Source organism: Diaphorina citri, unplaced genomic scaffold (genome assembly GCF_000475195.1).
Source record: "Diaphorina citri unplaced genomic scaffold, Diaci psyllid genome assembly version 1.1 scaffold30, whole genome shotgun sequence".
Taxonomy (NCBI): domain Eukaryota; kingdom Metazoa; phylum Arthropoda; class Insecta; order Hemiptera; family Psyllidae; genus Diaphorina; species Diaphorina citri.
Window position 1 is genome coordinate 452,727 of NW_007377468.1, and position 21,646 is coordinate 474,372.

Here is a 21,646-nt window from a genome sequence, read left to right on the forward strand (position 1 = left end):
CCTAGTCCTCCTCCTGTTATTTTCTGTATTTATTCCTTTTCTCCGTTGTCTTCTTTTTCTTTATAAAAAACATGCCGCGCCGACGTGAATGATGTGAGAATAGAACTGTTTGGCTATGCCCATTGCCCATTGCGCTTACAAGGGAGCATAGGTGAGGAAGATTATTTACAATTTACCATGTTGTATTAAAAATTTACAGTACGTAATATTTTGTACTACTAGTTACCTACATACCTAGTCTTCGTATCTATGCAGTTCGGTAGGTGTTAGTGATTGGTAATTAAAAATTAAATGAATTGTTGTATATTGTTTAAAATCAACTGTTGGTCCTACCGGAGTTTACTCTCATTTAGGATTGTTCAAAACATTGAAACACAATAAAGAGAGCCGTTCCTTCACAATAAATGTTATAACCTTATAATTTAAATTTATCCTATCGATATTTTTCAAGCTCTTAGTTTTTTTTTTTTTTTTCCATGTTCTCCGTGGTACGTAATATTTTGTACTACTAGTTACCTACATACCTAGTCTTCGTATCTATGCAGTTCGGTAGGTGTTAGTGATTGGTAATTAAAATTGATACTTGGTTCTGATCCAGGACTGGGAGTCGAACCCATGATCCCTAACCTTGAATTCCGCAGATTACCCTCTATAAATCCCTCTTCAAATATTTAACGATTACTCAATTCAATGCGACTAAGTTTTCCTCAAACTGTGACCCCGAGAATCAACCATTCGGGCTGAAAACCACTCCCCTGTGCTACGCCAGTCAGACATGGCAATTATCCTATATTCCCATGTGGTTAAACCTATTGCCCCAGACACATCGGAGCCGTGGAGAGTTCAACTATTTGACCACTAGGTTTTAAATTTATAGTCATATCTCTAAATGACCGGGTGACTTGATTGAAGAAGTCGAATGCACAATTAAAGTCAAAACTCGTTAACTTTGGATTCAGTTATAGAACTTGCAGTAGCAATAGATACGCCCTCTTTTCTGTGTTTATTGTTTGAGTTAATCTACTTGTATGAGTATTTATTACTTTATGATGTACATATACTTGTATTTATACAAACGAAGAGTATTGATAGTAAATAGTCATAACTCGACTATAAAAACATGCCGCGCCGACGTGAATGATGTGAGAATAGAACTGTTTGGCTATGCCCATTGCCCATTTCGCTTACAAGGGAGCATAGGTGAGGAAGATTATTTACAATTTACCATGTTGCATTAAAAATTTACAGTACATAATATTTTGTACTACTAGTTACCTACATAGTCTTCGTATCTATGTAGTTCGGTAGGTGTTAGTTTTTTTTTTTTAAAAAAAAAGATGAGTGTTTCACCGCCGTTTTTATTTCGTAGCTATGAAACAACTGCTACATTGGACGCTTGTGGTCTGTGTCGTAGCATGCCCATCCCGTAGTATGCCTCTCATCAGATGGGCGAGAAGAGACACAATACTTCCCATTTAGGTGCTGGCTCAACACGAGAACACCAGAAAGTAACCCGTTGAAATATTTGCAATCGAAAAACGAAGTATTAATTAATCTTTTTTCCCCATTATTTTTTTAGAAAACTCTACTTTATCTTTTACAGTGCCCCTGTTCGTAAGGAATAGCGCCCTGAGGAACCTCGTGGCGCGGAGGATCTATCCGTTCATTTTGGTGATCGTGGTGGTGGTTTTCGTCATCTACGTCCAGGTAAGCAAACGCTAGGCCTCGGGTTTGATTCCCGTTCGGGGCGAACTTTTGCCCCTCCCCCTTTTGTTCCCCCCCTCGCTGAAATCCTGGACCTAATAGTATTTAATTAGCTAGGTAGTAGGTACATATCTAATTAGGGACTTTAAAGAGGGAGGAGACCAGCCTGAAATTGGGTGCTAGACAAATACTCGTAAATTTTTGTAGCCAAACCAAATGTCAGCCCAAAAGCAATCACCCTAAGGCTGATTGGGAGGCTGACGAAAAACGTCAACCCCTTACGTATGGGAAAAGGCAATAAAGAAAAATAGAATAGAACATACCCTGTGTTTACTGCCAGAAGCATTTTTTCCAGTTTCCTATAACTGTTTTTGTTCCGATTTTCCCCTCAGGTGGAGCAATTCATTCAGCTGTACGAGCACATTAAGAATGATAAATACCTCATCGGCCGGACCTTGGTCAACTACAATTCCGCCAAGAATAGGCCGGGAGCCAGCGCTTCTAGAGGAACTCAGACGGCCACGTGAAAGACCCTCTAATCCTGCACTGAGAAAATATCCTACAATATCCCCATGGATTCATAGAGAAAAGCCATCGAGCCAATCGCTTATCCTTCACTGAGAAAATACGGTAATTATTCAGAAGCCACGATAATGAAAAAGTAAGCTCCTTTTTGTGCCTAACCTAACCGTATAATAACACGGTTCACTACTCAAATTGTGAAAGCTTCCATTGACGTGACTTCTGAACAAGTACCGAAAAGATCCCACTAATCATTGATTCATAGAGAAACTCTATCAAGCTGGTATAGACCCAATCTCTTATCCTTCACTGAGTAAATATCCCACTTAATCCCCCACTGATCATGGATTCATAGAGAAAAGCCAGCGAGTTATGGATGGATCACACACACAAGCAGTGTTCTTACTTGAGGGATTTTTCATTTCTTTAGAGGGATTTTTTTCAGATTTGTCTGGGAATTTTTCAAGCTTTGTCTGGGATTTTTTTTGTGGTAGTCTCGTAAGAACACAGCACTCGAGGCCAGTAGTAGGCACTGGTCCCGTGTAAACACTGGTTAAAATCTCGTGAACGACCTCGTATTCCAGAGTTAAAACGTCTTATCCGATAGAGAGAAAAAAAAAATCTCAGCGAAAAGGCGAGATAAAAAAAGTCCCCCTATTCACTGTACTCTTTATCTGTAACATGTACCAAAAATTAGGTTAAAAACATTTATTGGGTATATCACTTTTTTTTAAACTTTTCATTTAATTTCTTCCCTATTGGAGTCTCTTTCCTTCTCCAATTCAGAAAAAAAAAAAAAAAAACAAAAAAAAAAAAAAAAAAAAGCACGGGACTCATAAATCTCGACAAGTGACGAATGAAAACAATGGACGTCAAAAAAACAATTTTATTGTGTCGTGGTGTATGCTGGATTTACTGTGGAATCGGATAAAATACGAGGAATATGACAGATACAATTGAATCGGTGGATAACGCTGAAGACCTTTGACTGTTCGTTTTCAATAGGCAATAGAGAATACTGGTAAAGAAAGACTTTGTTGCTGTAGATATCAATCAATTTTATTTGTACAAATATACAATTGTATGTGGTACAATGAAGATATTATTGATAGGATGATAGTTATACTGCTAAAGATCTTTGGACTTCTGTATTAGAAACTGTTGATACTGCTAAAAATCTTTGTACCACTGCGCTTTAGAAATTGTTGACACTGCTAAAGAGATATTTGTACTGCTGATGTTGTAGAGATCATTGATCATTCTGAAGGCCTTATTACCAGCCTAGTTTTCTTGAAAGGAAGCGAATCAGCCGTGTAAGAACTAGGTCGTTTGTTAGATTCCCGCCAGGGGCTGATTTTATCCTAAACAGATAAGGTTCGTTCTCGGAACGGCTGGATTTCTTCTCCCTTCGCTTTCGGGACGATAAGACCTTAGCAGTTACAGTCTCCTCTATCAAACTTATCAAAAAGTACGCCACTATAAAATCTATTACCTCCATGTAGATAGTTAATGAATTTACCTGTAGCATTTCAACTTCTTTTAATATACCTATTATCATTCCGAAAAGCGAAGAGAGAAGGAAGACAGCATAGGAGAATTTTATTATTATTTACCTATTATTATATTTATTTTATGTCTCTTTGTGGTGGCTAACAACTAACTACCTTTTGTGATTTTCAATCAATTGTCACACATTAAACCTGATCTCCATCATTTTCATTACCTACAAATCATAATTTCTCACACACCTACCTACTGGTGCTTCCAATCATTAATTCTCAACCAATGTCATCTTTTCTCTAAGATTTATCATCTAATGGAGGTATCCAACTTTACTACTCACATGAAAAAAAGTCGTAGGTATAGGAATATTTTAGTTATTTTGAGAAGGTAAAAAGGTCATCGTCCTTGACATCACAACTTTGCCATGAAATCATTTTGAGTCAAAGCTCGCTAGTAAAAAGTAAAAAAAAAAAACACTTTACTGGTTAGTTAGATGAAGGAGATAATTACCTATGATCAGGCTGTGCAGTTTGGTAATTAAAATTAATGGATTTGGAATTAGCAATAAAATTAATTAGGTATGAATACCTATCAGAAAAAAAAAACTTCAAAACCTATGTTGAGTACCTAGTCATCTTTTCATTTTCTGTAGGTACAAACAATCACGGAGGTAGAAGGTATGTTCTGTAGGTATCAGTCTCTGGTTGCTTAAAATTGTGTATGTCCAGTGGCGTAGCGTCCATGTAGGGCGTGTATGGCGGCCATACACTCAAAAATTCCACTCAAATACCCTTAAATATTGACTTTAAATCACAACACCTGCTCCTCCACAATGTTACCCAGGATCACCAGATCCTAGATGTCCTAGACCTCCTCCTTCACCAACAACACCTGCTCCTCCACAATGTTACCCAGGATCACCAGATCCTAGATGTCCTAGACCTCCTCCTTCTCCAACAACACCTGCTCCTGCACAATGTTACCCAGGATCACCAGATCCTAGATGTCCCAGACCTCCTCCTTCACCCACAACACCTGCTCCTCCACAATGTTACCCAGGCACATTAAACCTGATCTCCATCATTTTCATTACCTACAAATCATCATTTCTCACATACCTACCTACTGGTGCTTCCAATCATTAAATCTCAACCAATGTCATCTTTTCTCTAAGATTTATCATCTATTGGAGGTATCCAACTTTACTACTCACATGAAAAAAAGTCGTAGGTATAGGAATATTTTAGTGATTTTGAGAAGGTAAAAAACCATGTAAAAAGGTTAGCGTCCTTGACTCTTAACACATCACAACTTTGCCATGAAATCATTTTGAGTCAAAGCTCGCTAGTAAAAAGTAAAAAAACACTTTACTGGTTAGTTAGATGAAGTAGATAATTACCTATGATCAGGCTGTGCAGTTTGGTAATTAAAATTAATGGATTTGGAATTAGCAATAAAATTAATTATGAATATCAGAAAAAATAAAAAAAAACTTCAAAACCTATGTTGAGTAGGTAGTCATCTTTTTATTTTCTGTACAAACAATCACGGAGGTAGAAGGTATGTATGTTCTGTAAGTATCAGTCTCTGGTTGCTTAAAATTGTGTATGTCCTTATCTTGTTGAAGATTTAACTAACTCTTCCGAAAATCACTTTTACGTACATTGGTATTCTTTTGAAACTTACTCTCATAGGCTCATAAGTAGATAAATAGGAGGTACCTTCCCAGGTATTATTACATTTATTACACCAAAGAGGTAGGTAAATAACAGCCTACATTTAAATTTCTCGAATCCAACATTTATTGCGCATTGCATACATAAAATACATGTTAGGCGTTCATATAATTTCACAGAAGGCATTCTTTGGTCCTGTGCATGAAGTACAGTCATCCCACAGATTTCTGGTATTCTAGAATTTCTGGTGATAATGATAACCGAAGTTAGACCACGGTACGCCACCGTGTATGTCCTTATCTTGTTGAAGATTCAACTAACTCTTCCGAAAATCACTTTTACGTAGATTGGTATTCTTTTGAAACTTACTCTAACAGGCTCATAAGTAGATAAATAGGAGGTACCTTCCCAGGTATTACCTATTACATTTATTACACAAAAGAGGTAAATAACAGCCTACAATCCTACATTTAAATTTCTCGAGTCCAACATTTATTGCGCATTGCATACATAAAATACATGTTAGGCGTTCATATAATTTTACAGAAGGCATTCTTTGGTCCTGTGCATGAAGTACAGTCATCCCACAGATTTCTGGTATTCTAGAATTTCTGGTGATAATGATAACCGACCCTCAATTCTCTTGTGCAAGGAATTTCAATTTCACCAGCCTAGTTAGCTTGGTTGGTAGCGTCTCTGCCTTCCCTGTGCATGAAGTACAGTCATCCCACAGATTTCTGGTATTCTAGAATTTCTGGTGATAAATTGATAATGATAACCGACCCTCAATTCTCTTGTGCAAGGAATTTCAATTTCACCAGCCTAGTTAGCTTGGTTGGTAGCGTCTCTGCCTTGGGTGAGCGCTAGGCCGCAAATTCAATTCCCGCCCGGGGCAAATTTGTTCTCAGAACGGCTGGCTTTCTCCTAGTACCTTTTACGATTAAGCGTTTTGATATTCTTCTCGTTTCAGCTACGTCCTAGCGGGTTCCAATCAGAATGTGTACCAGTTCAACATCCCAGCCAAGGAGTGCGGTACCAAGCCTTCCCCAGGAGAATGTAGAGAGGGCAGCTGTGGCTTCGGACGGGCAGTCGAAAACACCATCATTATTCAAACCGACGAACAAGTATTGGTAAGTCATTCTCGCAATCTGAAAAAGGTTTTATGTATTTGGAACAGAATCATCTTCACACTTACATCATATTAAAGAGGTTTTACAGAGGAAACTGTTGAAACTGAGGTATTATCGTCCCGGAATCGAAGCGAAAAAGAAAACAGAATAGGAAAAAGCCAGCCGTTCCGAGAACTAACCTTATCTGTTTAGAATAAAGTTCGCCCCGGGCAGGGATCGAACCCGTGACCTAGTGTTTACAAGACAGATAATAGCTTACGCTACCGTCCAACTTCCAATCTTGTTAATTAATGGGCAGGGATCGAACCCGTGACCTAGTGTTTACAAGACAGATAATAGCTTACGCTACCGTCCAACTTCCAATCTTGTTAATTAATAGTTAATAAGTTTTTTTTAATACCTACATAATTTGATGTTATCAGTAGGTATTTAGTACCTAGTGCCTAACTAGCTACCTAGTTAATAATTTGATATCCCACCATCTAACTGCTAACATCTAAAAATTTTGTTAATTAGCCACCATCTAACAATTGTATTCTGGCTACAGCTAGCTATCGGTACATATCTCAAACAAACGATTTTTATTCAACCATTACAGGAGAGCTGGGACCTAGCTAGGAAGCTGTCCTGTCCCACGAGTCTGATAGCTACCTAGTTAATAATTTGATATCCCACCATCTAACTGCTAACATCTAAAAATCTTGTTAATAGCCACCATCTAACAATTGTATGCTAGCTACGGCTAGCTATCGGTGGGTACATATCTCAAACAAACGATTTTTATTCAACCATTACAGGAGAGCTGGGACCTAGCTAGGAAGCTGTCCTGTCCCACGAGTCTGATCAATGATAAGACTGTCTTCTTCAAACCCATTGAAGTGGACATGTTGGAGGTGGTATCTGTCCCGTCCGGTAACTCGGGTACCATAGACTGCTGGATGGACATTCAACGTGGAACCTATCCACAGGTAAGATATCTTCTCCCACAACTCCAGCTCCTCTAGTTTGTTACCCAGGATCAAATGATCCAAGATGTCCAACACGTCCACCCCCACCACCTCCTCCTCCAACCACTCCACGTCCAACCCAACCGACATTTCCTCAGGCAAATGCCTTGTATTTTTTTTTTAAGATGTTTGATAGAGGGATCTGTACCTAACTGCTAAGGTCTTATAGTCCCGAAATTGAAGAAAAAAGGAAGACAGGATTACCCAGGATCCCCAGATCCTAGATGTCCAAGACCCCCTCCTTCACCAACTCCAACAACTACACCCACAACTCCAGCTCCTCTAGTTTGTTATCCAGGATCAAATGATCCAAGATGTCCAACGCGTCCACCTCCACCACCTCCTCCAACAACTCCACGTCCTACAACCCAACCACCACCGATATGTTACCCAGGATCCCCTGACCCTAGATGTCCAAGACCACCTCTATCTTCTCCTCAGGCAAATGCCTTGTATTTTTTTTTAAGATGTTTGATAGAGGGATCTGTACCTAACTGCTAAGGTCTTATAGTCCCGAAATTGAAGAAAAAAGGAAGACAGGATAAGAGAAAGCCAGCCCTTCCTTTCCGAGAATGACCATTATCCGTTGAGGATAAAATCCGCCCCGGGCGGGAATCGAATCGTCGGCCATCGTACCTTCATTTCTAAACATGGCGCAGTCGCTATTCGGTAGGAATCGAGCCTAAAATGCTGTAAAAGGATTGTGATCCAATAAATAGAAGAAATCACACATTTTCCTTTATATCCCTTGTGCTTTTCCAGATTTCGGAAGAAAAAAGGAAGACAGGATAAGAGAAAGCCAGCCCTTCCTGTCCGAGAATGACCATTATCCGTTGAGGATAAAATCCGCCCCGGGCGGGAATCGAATCGTCGGCCATCCTACCTTCATTTCTAAACATGGCGCAGTCGCTATTCGGTAGGAATCAAGCCTAAAATGCTGTAAAAGGATTGTGATCCAATAAATAGAAGAAATCACACATTTTCCTTTGTGCTTTTCCAATCGTTCCAGATTTCGCCCATCGACGGCATCATCAAGATTGGTGAAGCCCTCACCCTACTTATCTACATCAAAGACTCGGAAGGCAAATACGACGTGCGAATCCGCGACTGTTGGGCCTACGCCACTGAGGATTATGAGAGTCCGGAAATCCAACAACTCCACGTCCTACAACCCAACCACCACCGATATGTTACCCAGGATCCCCTGACCCTAGATGTCCAAGACCACCTCCTTCCCCGACTCCGACAACTACACCAGCTCCCATTTGTTACCCAGGATCAAATGATCCAAGATGTCCATCTCCTCCCCCAACCACTCCACGTCCTACAACGCAGCCCCCTCCTGTATGTTACCCAGGATCACCAGATCCAAGATGTCCAACACGTCCACCCCCACCACCTCCTCCTCCTACTACTCCTGCTCCTCCAGTATGTTATCCTGGTTCCAATGATCCTAGATGTCCCAGACCTACACCTACAACACCTCCTCCACCACAATGTTACCCAGGTTCTCCAGATCCTAGATGTCCGCGACCACTTCCATCGTCACCATCTCCTCCAGTATGTTATCCTGGATCACCAGATCCTAGATGTATGACAAAAGTTTGAGCACTCATATTTATGAACAGAAATATTCCCTCTTAGGTCAAACTCAAAGGCTAAATAAAAAGAAAATTTTGACCAATCAGATATTTGAACTTGATGCTTCAGTATTTTGTTCATGAGTGTAAAAGGCACCCAATCTTGTGAGGACAACTTAGGAAATGATTGAAATATTTGAAAAAAAAAGCAAGGGATAAAATAAAATGAAATCCGTAGAACCATTTGCCATCAAAAAAATTGTGACAAACATCAATGCTTAGGAGCTTAGGTAACACAATAAAATTCTCTAAATAAATTCCAATTCTAACATATTTGTTTCCAGGAAGAAAAAGCTGATCGGGTTCTGGAACAAGAACGTCGAGAGAAAACAAGATGGCGTCACAGTCGTCTCCTATAACAGTTTGTCCGCGTTCAAATTTCCCGACAGTCCCCAAGTGTTCCTGACATGTAACATTGAGGTGAGTTGGAGTTGATGTTACAACAGACACGGTCGTAACTGTAGCCAAAGGCTTAGTTTTTCAACAGTTTGTCCGCGTTCAAATTCCCCGACAGTCCACAAGTGTTCCTGACATGTAACATTGAGGTGAGTTGGAGTTGATGTTACAACAGACACGGTCGTAACTGTAGCCAAAGGCTTAGTTTTTTAATCCCCATCATTGATGCCAGCATTTTGAACAGCATCTCAGCATTTGAGTGGGGACGAACACAGATAACGAGGAAGAGTGGGGGGTATGTGTCTAAAATGCTACAGGGTATTGGCCAGTTTAGCCATAAGGCAACAGACAGAGAGTTAAAGCACCAGTTAATTTACTCAATCAGGTAGAAGGTTCACATCTTGCTTCAAACTTGGTTCATTGTCCATTCAAATCAACTCTAGTTTTGGAACCATCCAGTCCTCCTGTGACCCAACATCGACAGAACAACCGAAACACATTTTTTGCATTTGGAAAAAAATAAGTAATAGAGATAAAAAAATTGATAACCGTCCAATATTGCACTACTAACAAATAATTTGGAAAAAAAATAAGTAATAAAGATAAAAAAATTGATAACCGTCCAATATTGCACTACTAACAAATATTTGTAGAAGCTTAATCCATCCTTTGGTGCAGACCTAAGCCTCGGAGTGGGCTTTTTGTGTGTGCAGTTAAGCTGATTACTAACAAGTAACTGAGTGGTATAATCAAACCAATATGACTTGTGTTTTATTTATTTCAGCTTTGCACTGGACAATGTGAAGGCGGCTGTGGTGTCGGAACTCCAATCCCAGGGGAACCCATAACAACCCCTGTATACCCACAGAGACCTACTACAGCCATCTATGTACCTAGTCAGCCATCTTACCCAACACGACCAACTTATCCTAGTCAACCTTCTTACCCGACTCAACAACCTTCGTACCCAAATCAACCGTCATACCCAACACGACCAACTTATCCTAGTCAACCATCTTACCCAACTACTCCTGTCTACGTACCAAGTTCTCCGAGCTATCCGAGCACATACTACCCTACCACCACCCCTGAGCCCGCCAGACCAAGTTATACTCCGACCATACCGACCATTGAAACAACATACCGACCTCGTCCGAACAAACCCACAGTGCCCCCTAACTGTTTGCCAGACCAAGTTATACTCCGACCATACCGACCATTGAAACAACATACCGACCTCGTCCGAACAAACCCACAGTGCCCCCTAACTGTTATCCTGGAACCAACGACCTACGGTGTCCTGAATATGTTCCACAAACAACTCCTGAACCACCATCATGTTACCCTGGTTCTCCAGACCCTAGATGTCCAAGACCTCTTCCCACAACGCCGGCCAGCCTCCAATGTTACCCAGGATCTCCAGACCCGAGGTGCCCAAGACCTCCAGCACCAGCACCAACAACACCTGCTCCCCCAGTATGCTACCCAGGATCAAACGATCCCAGATGCCCAAGACCCCCACCAACAACGCCAGCTGGCCCACAGTGTTACCCAGGATCACCAGATCCTAGATGTCCTAGACCTCCTCCTTCACCAACAACACCTGCTCCTCCACAATGTTACCCAGTTCTTTTTCTATCTTCTTCTTAGTTTCTTTGGTCTTTACCTTAGTCTCTTTTTCTTATTTGTTTTATTCGTCTACTTCTTCTATTAACTTATCTTCTCTCAATGATACCCCGCTGATCAAGCAATGGTTACCTATCTTAGTATCCTCATTGGTATCACGGTTACCTACATTTGGTTCTGAAAACAAGTCTCTGGTATACCTCTTGACCCTGTTAACACCTGCTCCTCCACAATGTTACCCAGGATCACCAGATCCAAGATGTCCCAGACCTCCTCCTTCACCAACAACACCTGCTCCTCCACAGTGTTACCCAGGATCACCAGATCCTAGATGTCCTAGACCTCCTCCTTCACCAACAACACCTGCTCCTCCACAATGTTACCCAGGCAGATCCTAGATGTCCTAGACCTTCTCCTGCACCAACAACGCCTGCTCCTCCACAATGTTACCCAGGATCACCAGATCCTAGATGTCCTGGACCTCCTCCTTCACCAACAACACCTGCTCCTCCACAATGTTACCCAGGATCATCAGATCCTAGATGTCCCAGACCTCCTCCTTCACCCACAACACCTGCTCCTGCACAATGTTACCCAGGATCACCAGATCCTAGATGTCCCAGACCTCCTCCTTCACCAACAACACCTGCTCCTCCACAATGTTACCCAGGATCACCAGATCCTAGATGTCCTAGACCTCCTCCTTCACCAACAACACCTGCTCCTCCACAATGTTACCCAGGATCACCAGATCCTAGATGTCCCAGACCTCCCCCTTCACCAACAACACCTGCTCCTCCACAATGCTACCCAGGATCACCAGATCCTAGATGTCCCAGACCTCCTCCTTCACCAACAACACTTCTTTTCACATATTATTACCTCTTTAAGAAGAGTAATGCAACGCAATGCGGAAGTACGTAATTATTAATGCAATGTTACCTTTTTGTCTAATCGATTTTTTATATAATTTCATGACAATACTCAGTTACCTGTATTTTTTCAAAGTTTTAGGCTCTTTTTTGTATACCAGACAGATTTGGTCTTTAAGAATAAATTTTAGGGTCTTGTATACAAAAGTATACCATTTTTGTTATTTTAGGGTCTTCCAACACCTGCTCCTCCACAATGCTACCCAGGATCACCAGATCCAAGATGTCCTAGACCTCCTCCTTCACCAACAACACCTGCTCCACCACAATGTTACCCAGGATCACCAGATCCAAGATGTCCCAGACCTCTTAGGGTCTTGTATACCATTTTGTTAGGTCAGAAGAATGTTCAGTGAGTTGTAAAAACTGCCAGAGAGAAGAAACATCTTTTTTAATTTGTAAATAAATGCATGATGCAGCAATAAAAAATAATAAAAAAATGTGTTCTTCCTTTATATCAATTAGGAAATTCACGAGTAAAACCTTTCTAGCTGAGCAGATGTTCCTGCACCTGGCTACAGAAAACTACAGAAGTTTCTTCACTTGGACTTGCCATTTTTTGGGAGAGGAATCAAACCAATTAACATTAGTTCTGGGAGAAAAAACTGAGAAAAAAGAATTCAAACTGAAAAAAGTCAAGGTACAAATTACATATTAATTGTGAATTGGTTTTTATTGAATAAAAAGTTGGGGACATATTTATAAATTATGTAGGTATTTGAGTTTGGCAGATATCCTAAATTTTACGAGATATCATCAAAGACGTAAAAATACTGCTCGTTCTGGACAACCAGCAGACCGCCAAATGAATATCTTCCTCCTCAAACAACATACGCCTGCTATCCAGGGTCTCCAGATCCCAGATGTCCAAGACCTCCTACACCTTCGCCAACAACAACACCGGCTCCTCCTGTTTGCTACCCAGGGTCAAATGATCCTAGATGTCCTAGACCTTCTCCTTCTCCTACACCAACGCCAACGACACCTGCTACTCCACAATGCTACCCAGGATCACCAGATCCTAGATGTCCCAGACCCCCTCCTTCACCAACAACACCTGCTCCTCCACAATGCTACCCAGGATCACCAGATCCTAGATGTCCCAGACCCCCTCCTTCACCAACAACACCTGCTCCTCCACAATGCTACCCAGGATCACCAGATCCTAGATGTCCCAGACCCCCTCCTTCACCAACAACACCTGCTCCTCCACAATGCTACCCAGGATCACCAGATCCTAGATGTCCCAGACCTCCTCCTTCACCAACAACACCTGCTCCTCCACAATGCTACCCAGGATCACCAGATCCTAGATGTCCCAGACCTCCTCCTTCACCAACAACACCTGCTCCTCCACAATGCTACCCAGGATTACCAGATCCTAGATGTCCCCGACCTCCTCCTTCACCAACAACACCTGCTCCTCCACAATGCTACCCAGGATCACCAGATCCTAGATGTCCCAAACCTCCTCCTTCACCAACAACACCTGCTCCACCAACAACACCATTCTGCTATCCCGGTTCAACAGATCCAAGGTGTCCCAAACCTCCTACTTTTTCCACAAGACCACCATTGCCCCCTGCGTCTACACCTAGTTCTAGCACTCCATTCTGCTATCCTGGTTCTCCTGATCCCAGATGTCCACAATTCCCATCGTCTACATATAATCCAATAGAATATCTTCCTCCAGAGACTACAACCTTAGGTCCCATATGTTATCCTGGTAGTAGTGACCCTAGATGTCCTCGACCACAACCAACGACGAGACCACCTTTACCATCTCCAACTACCCCACCTCCTCTAGTGTGTTATCCTGGATCAACTGATCCTAGATGTCCTCGCCCAACTACCCCCCATCTTTACAGATTTCGCCCATCGACGGCATCATCAAGATCGGTGAAGCCCTCACCCTACTCATCTACATCAAAGACTCGGAAGGCAAATACGACGTGCGAATCCGCGACTGTTGGGCCTACGCCACTGAGGATTATGAGAGTCCGGAAAACCAACTACCCCCACTACTACGCCTGGTCCTATTTGTTACCCAGGATCAAATGATCCAAGATGTCCAACACGTCCACCCCCACCACCTCCTCCTCCAACCACTCCACGTCCTCCAGTATGCCCAACTACCCCCACTACTACACCTGGTCCTATTTGTTACCCAGGATCAAATGATCCAAGATGTCCAACACGTCCACCCCCACCACCTCCTCCAACCACTCCACGTCCTACAACCCAACCACCACCGATATGTTACCCAGGATCCCCTGACCCTAGATGTCCAAGACCTCCACCTTCACCAACCCCAACAACCACACCAGCTCCTATTTGTTACCCAGGATCAAATGATCCTAGATGTCCAACACGTCCACCCCCACCACCTCCTCCTCCAACCACTCCACGTCCTACAACCCAACCACCACCGATATGTTACCCAGGATCCCCTGACCCTAGATGTCCAAGACCTCTTCAATCGTTCAAGATTTCGCCCATCGACGGCATCATCAAGATCGGTGAAGCCCTCACCCTACTTATCTACATCAAAGACTCGGAAGGCAAATACGACGTGCGAATCCGCGATTGTTGGGCCTACGCCACTGAGGATTATGAGAGTCCGGAAACCACCAAGATCCAGCTGACAGACGCTGAGGGATGTCCACGGTAAGTTGAACAACTCCAGCTCCTCTAGTTTGTTACCCAGGATCATATGATCCTAGATGTCCAACACGTCCACCCCCACCTCCTCCTCCAACCACTCCACGTCCTACAACTCAACCACCACCGATATGTTACCCAGGATCCCCTGACCCTAGATGTCCAAGACCTCCACCTTCACCAACCCCAACAACCGTGACAAAAGTTTGAGCACTTATATTTATGAACAGAAATATTCCCTCTTAGGTCAAACTCAAAGGCTAAATAAAAAAGGAAATTTTGACCAATCAGATGTTTGAACTTGATGCTTCAGTACTTTGTTCATGAGTGTAAAAGGCACCCAATCTTGTGAGGACAATTTAGGAAATGGTTGAAATATCTGAAAAAAAAAGCAAGGGATGAAATGAAATGAAATCCGTAGAACCATTTGCCATCAAAAAAATTGTGACAAACATTCATGCTTAGGAGCTTAGGTAACACAATAAAATTCCCTAAATAAATTCCAATTCTAACATATTTGTTTCCAGGAAGAAAAAGCTGATCGGGTTCTGGAACAAGAACGTCGAGAGAAAACAAGATTAGGATCACCAGATCCAAGATGTCCCAGACCTCCTCCTTCACCAACAACACCTGCTCCTCCACAATGCTACCCAGGATCAAAGTTGGGGACATGTTTATAAATTATGTAGGTATTTGAGTTTGGCAGATATCCTAAATTTTACGAGATATCATCAAAGACGTAAAAATACTGCTCGTTCTGGACCCCCTGAAGAGCCAGACCTGGGGACAAACTTGTTGAGACCAGATGACCCCTGGCCCTATGATCACATATAAAATTTCCCCACTTACATTCTTTTGTATGCTGCAGAACATGCTAAGTACAATGATTAATCACTTAATTGAGTGTCGTTTGGATCAGGATGGGTGACTGTCCAATACATCACCCTTACAGGCCATTCATAACCCCGTATACCAAGTATTGGCCATTCCAGGGTGCACTCAGCCTTGTGAGAACAGTTTTTAGGAGCTAATTAAAAGCAAAGTGACTTGAGAAATAAGAGCAGCCATAAATGCTAAATATATTCAACTGTTCAAGTGTAGGATCAGACCTCATATAACCATAAAAGACAGACCAACTAAGGATCAGACAACGTCGTTTGGATCAGGATGGGTGACTGTCCAATACATCACCCTTACAGGCCATTCATAACCCTGTATACCAAGTATTGGCCACTCCAGGGTGCACTCAGCCTTGTGAGAACAGTTTTTAGGAGCTAATTAAAATCAAAGTGACTTGAGAAATAAGAGCTGCCATAAATGCTAAATATATTCAACTGTTCAAGTGTAGGATCAGACCTCATATAACCATAAAAGACAGACCAACTAAGGATCAGACAAAAAAAAAAATCAATACCTCAAGATTTCATGACATATTCTTTCTTATCACTTAAAGATTATAGTCACTCACGTAATGAGATCAAAGGAGGTAGGAGATGATAGTTTCCTTTTGCTTCGGCAAACTGGTATCTGAAAGAGAATAACTAAGGATCAGACAAAAAAAAAATCAATACCTCAAGATTTCATGACATATTCTTTCTTATCACTTGAAGATTATAGTCACTCACGTAATGAGATCAAAGGAGGTAGGAGATGATAGTTTCCTTTTGCTTCGGCAAACTGGTATCTGAAAGAGAAAAAGCATGATCTTAAAGTATGATCAAGGTGAAATAGGTAGCCCTTACCAAGACTATTTCAGCTTATAAAAAAACATCTAGTCCTAATTACCTAAATTAACAGCAAGATATTCCACCTTTTTGAAGTAATCTTAAAAAGCATGATCAAGGTGAAATAGGTAACGCTTACCAAGACTATTTCAGCTTATAAAAAAACATCTAGTCCTAATTACCTAAATTAACAGCAAGATATTCCACCTTTTTGAAGTAATTCTAAGAAATGAGAGACAAGTTGTTATTGATTTTGCATAAGTAGTTTGTTTTGCCATAAGTGTCAAACAGTTGGTCTGATTCAGATGAAATTTGGTAGGAATGCTGGATTTAGGTATGATTGAAAAGGTGAAATAGGTAACCCTTACCAAGACTATTTCAGCTATAAAAAAACATCTAGTCCTAATTACCTAAATTAACAGCAAGATATTCCACCTTTTTGAAGTACCTAATTCTAAGAAATGAGAGACAAGTTGTTATTGATTTTGTATAAGTAGTTTGTTTTGCCATAAGTGTCAAACAGTTGGTCTGATTCAGATGAAATTTGGTAGGAATGCTGGATTTAGGTATGATTGAACCCTCAAGGACCTGATAGGAGCCTTTTTTGCTGGGATTGACAGTACCACTATTTATTGGAACCATTAGTTAAGTATAGTCAGTAAAGAGAAGATAGCTTACCATTATACTCGATTGACTGTGTATTCCTCGGGGAATTTGAATGTGTGCTGCCCTATAGCGGGAACTGTGAGTGGTTGAGCACGGTTGCGCGTGGTTAGTACCCGGATGGGTGACCATCTGGCCAATAGCGTGCTGCTAGCTTAAAAAAAAAAAAGTTATTGGAGTCAGAGAAAGTAAAAAAGTTAACCAGTTTTTCCATTGTCTATAGAGGATTTTTCACTATAAAAAATATTATATGAGCCTCAAAAACCACGAATAAACTACCATTTGGGAGAATTTAAAAATCTAGTGATTTCTTTTCCTTGAAGCTAGTGATTTTTAAAAATTTGGAGTGGAGACCCTGTTTTCTACTGGGAGTTTAGGGCCAAATCATGAATTTTTTCAAAAAAGCATTTTAAAAAAAAGCATTTTGGCTCAAATGTAAAATGGGTCAAAAAAGCATTTAAAATGTAAAATGCAAAATGCTTTTTCAAAACCAATTTGAAATGTAAAATGTAGATGTACATTTTACATTTTGCATTTTCCATTTTGCATTTTGCGGTTCGCACATCTCTGATGATAGTACCTAGTGTGTTTGTACCTTAATTTGAATAGAAGTTTAATTTAATTAAGCTCACAGAAAATATTGTCGAAAGAATTAATACCTAGGTTCTTACCATGGTAAGTACCTACCTATAATAATAATAATAATAGACTCTTGAGTGGAAGGTAACCACTAGGCGAGGTTAACGCCGGAGGCGTTTTCTACAACCTAACCCTTAGAGCTCCATTATTATGTGGTCAAAAATCTCAAATAAATGAGGATAAAATTCCATGCCTCGGCTGGGATCGAACCCACGCCCTCCTGTTTACCAGGCGAGCGTCTTGACCACTACGCTACCGAGGCAGGTTAACATGCTAATGAATATAGGTAAGCTAATGAATATTGATGTTTTAAATGAAGGGTACCAAATCTATTCAAAATCGGACCAGGCAATCGCGAGTAATGGCGAAACATCCAAACCAAATGCAAAACTGTTGAATTGAAAAGTAGTAGAAAATTTTAAGTAGACTAGGTACCAGAAAATGAAAATAAATCACTTATTTTACAAGCAGATGAATAGTGTTAAACTTGATGTTTTATGATTTTATTTGAGAACTTAGTGGGTAATTACATTTCAATCGAACTTATCATATTGTTTTTCTTAAGTAAAAAAAAAAAAAAAAAAAAAAAAAAACCACAACCGCTGGCCCCAATAGAGAGTCCAAATCACGGCCCAATAGATTTCATCTGCTTTCGAAATTATCTGTTTTGCGTCCAAGGAAGTGAAATCAAACGTGAAAAAATGCCTTTTCTGCTTGCTAATCTTTCTGGCTAGCCTCCCAGTAAGCGAAAATTGTGCGAACGTCAAGAGATGAAAATGACACCTTGTGTTTATTGGAACGTAAATATAGGATTGTTTAATCATCAGACTTTCATAAAGTTCTTCTAATAGGTATATTCATAGTCTAACTGCGGATACCTTCCTACATGGTAAAGCAGACTACACATTAGGAGTACCCCGTTCATCGGACCATTCCGACGAACCAGATCGGCTCAACGGACGACGGCCATCCGTCTAATGTGTAGTCTACTTCAGAGTTATGTCACAAAAGATCTAACCAGGTCGCAGTGACCAAGGGCGTTTATTAAAGCCGATGGCCCTACCTTTACCAATACCACCAAATACGGTATTTTATAACAGACTAGCCGAAATCTTTGAACTTAGTGGATGTTTCACTACGTTCAGTGGGACTGATGTTCACTTGTTGGTTTTAGTAGGAAGTTTGCCTTTTGGATTGAGTGCACATGTCCACTGGAAGTTGATTCGGTGGAATTAGTGGATGTTTCACTTGCTTGGTTTACTAGAGGAGCAACAGGATGATCCCTTGCTTTTAGAGCAATCACAGCTTGAGCCACACTGACAGTTAGTACAGGTGCAACCACTCCCTGAGCACTCTGAAATCAAACCCAAATACTTCAGAGTTATGTATTTTTATGAAATTCTCCAATCGCGGCTCTCAGTCTGACTCAAAGTTTCCGTTAACCGATTTTTTTAAAGGTTAAAAGAAAGGTCCTTAATCATACCAGCCCTTGGCCATTGCCGATCTACAAAATACCACATGACGCCGCGCAAGTGGAGTGGGAAATCAAACAAAACAATATTATTGCTTTTTTTAGACATTTATTTAATACAATTATTATATGTAAAGGAGTTTTAACAGTAAATTCCTACCTCATTGCTCTGTATGCATGTAAGTTTCAATGTAAAAAAAAAATCAAATCAAATCATGAATCTTTGTGTTAAAGCAGACAGAGCTTTCTCACAACTTTGTGGGTATCACAGTATTACAAGTCTTTCATTTACTCAATCATCATATTTATTATCGCTCGTCTCTTCGACTTGTAATGCCGCCACTGGTCGCTACTCGATTAAAGTAGCTACTCAATTGTCCTCACGAGGCTGAGTGCACCCCGAACTCCAACCACAGGGCCGAAAAAAACCTTGGCCCCGCCGGGAATCGAACCCAGGGTGGGGCTCTCAAATAGCCGAGGGGGACCAAAACAAGTGAAAGCTCTTTCTGTGTTAAACTTGGACGCCAAATTTAACCAAAATCGAAATAATCTTTCGGGAGTTCTGGCGAAACAAATAAAACGCAAGGTTTCGCCCTACCTGCTTCCCAAATCGTGTTCGATGTCGACGAAATTTACGAGGCATGTCCCTCGTTTGGGCTTTTGCCTGTTGCTTACATAAAGGATGTTTTGCTAATTCGATTTGGGGCCCCATTTTTGAATTGACTTCTGCAGTTCATTGAACCTTTTAGCAGAACCATCCTGCAGTTGAAGTGTCCCATTTTACATCCAGGACTGGCAAATGAGTTGCTCAAATTCTGTAAGCATTGCCTCACACTTTTCACATTACAATATGACGAGAGTTATCCTTATCTGAGACTTGTGAAATGACGAAAAGGTGTGACGCTAATATTGTTTCGGTCAGGCGCGGGATCAAGAGGATAGTATATTTGACTTGAAGATAGTGGCTAGTGTTTCACTTCACTTGAATTTAGATCTCACTCGGGAAACGGGCCCTTACGGTGTGGGGCTCTCAAATAGCCGAGGGGGACCAAAACAAGTGAAAGCTCTTTCTGTGTTAAACTTGGACGTCAAATGTAACCAAAATCGAATTAATCTTTCGGGAGTTCTGGCGAAACAAATAAAACGCAAGGTTTCGCCCTACCTGCTTCCCAAATCGTGTTCGATTTCGACGAAATTTACGAGGCATGTCCCTCGTTCGGGCTTTTGTCTGTTGCTTACATAAAGGATGTTTTGCTAATTCGATTTTTGGGCCATTTTTTGAAGTGACTTCTGCAGTTCATTGAACCTTTTAGCAGAACCATCCTGCAGTTGAAGTGTCCCATTTTACATCCAGGACTGGCAAATGAGCCTGTTGCTTACATAAAGGATGTTTTGCTAATTCGATTTTGGGCCCTTTTTCGAAGTGACTTCTGCAGTTCATTGAACCTTTTAGCAGAACCATCCTGCAGTTGAAGTGTCCCATTTTACATCCAGGACTGGCAAATGAGTTACTCAAATTCTGTAAGCATTGCCTCACACTTTTCATATTACAATATAACGAGAGTTATCCTTATCTGAGACTTGTGAAATGACGAAAAGGTGTGACGCTAATATTGTTTCGGTCAGGCGCGGGATCAAGAGATTCAGTGGCGTTGTTTTTGTTGTTGTAGCACCTTTAGCTATAGCCGAGAAAATATCTCCTTTATCAGCCATACATCAGGGTGATGGTCTCTAGCCATGTTGATTTGGATCGTCCTGAACCGCAGTCAACCATCGCATCGTGTGATCGTGGGGACTTGTGCTTGTTGTTTTCAAACAGAGAGAACCCTTTGAAACTATCAGCTAACTAGGTTGGTTAGCGTTAGCTGTTCTTCTCCTTGTTTATGTATAGTCGCTAGTCGCACAGCCAGACGCTATGCTAGTCTACTCTCTGTTTAACGTCCCCTAGCTAGACAGTTGTTGTTTTTCCCGAGGCATTCTTTCTTCTCTTCAAACGTTCAAACCTTATCATTTATGTAGCAGGTCGTTCGAGCTGGGGACTTGTGCTTGTTCTTTTCAAACAGAGAGAACCCTTTGAAACTATCAGCTAACTAGGTTGGTTAGCGTTAGCTGTTCTTCTCCCTGTTTATAGTCGCACAGCCAGACGCTATGCTAGTCTACTCTCTGTTTAACGTCCGCTCGCTAGACAGTTGTTGTTTTTCCCGAGGCATTCTTTCTTCTCTTCAAACGTTCAAACCTTATCATTTATGTAGCAGGTCGTTCGAGCTGCGCTGATCAAAAATAGAGGTTTGTTTCACAGCTATTTTCCTATACATATTGTATGTACCTATTCCAGATCGGAAGAGCGGTTCA

General features: G+C 41.2%; 1 protein-coding gene and 3 long non-coding RNA genes across 5 annotated transcripts in view; 3 read left to right on the forward strand and 1 right to left on the reverse strand.

Moving 5' to 3' along the window:
• The window catches only part of LOC103511193, an 86,006-nt gene extending 70,627 nt beyond the window's left edge, over positions 1-15,379 (forward strand). Inside the window, exons 4-7 of the mRNA XM_026825014.1 lie at positions 6,376-6,535; positions 7,333-7,503; positions 14,625-14,803; positions 15,325-15,379. Of these exons, the coding sequence (XP_026680815.1) occupies positions 6,376-6,535; positions 7,333-7,503; positions 14,625-14,803; positions 15,325-15,379 (565 nt within the window). The remainder of the gene's footprint in view (positions 1-6,375; positions 6,536-7,332; positions 7,504-14,624; positions 14,804-15,324) is intronic.
• Positions 1,600-3,011, forward strand: LOC113468200. Its single transcript, XR_003392047.1, has 2 exons — positions 1,600-1,707; positions 2,097-3,011. It is a non-coding gene; the product is annotated as an uncharacterized LOC113468200 (long non-coding RNA).
• Positions 9,468-10,737, forward strand: LOC113468202. 2 transcript variants are annotated; one of them, XR_003392049.1, is made up of 2 exons: positions 9,468-9,602; positions 10,363-10,737. It is a non-coding gene; the product is annotated as an uncharacterized LOC113468202 (long non-coding RNA). The 2 variants fall into 2 exon arrangements; XR_003392048.1 differs by lacking the exon at positions 9,468-9,602 and adding an exon at positions 9,664-9,727.
• A 963-nt stretch (positions 15,380-16,342) lies between the features above and the next one.
• Positions 16,343-17,283, reverse strand: LOC113468199. The gene is made up of 2 exons (XR_003392045.1): positions 17,200-17,283; positions 16,343-16,481 (listed from the first exon to the last, which is right to left on the reverse strand). It is a non-coding gene; the product is annotated as an uncharacterized LOC113468199 (long non-coding RNA).
• Positions 17,284-21,646: the final 4,363 nt, after the last annotated feature.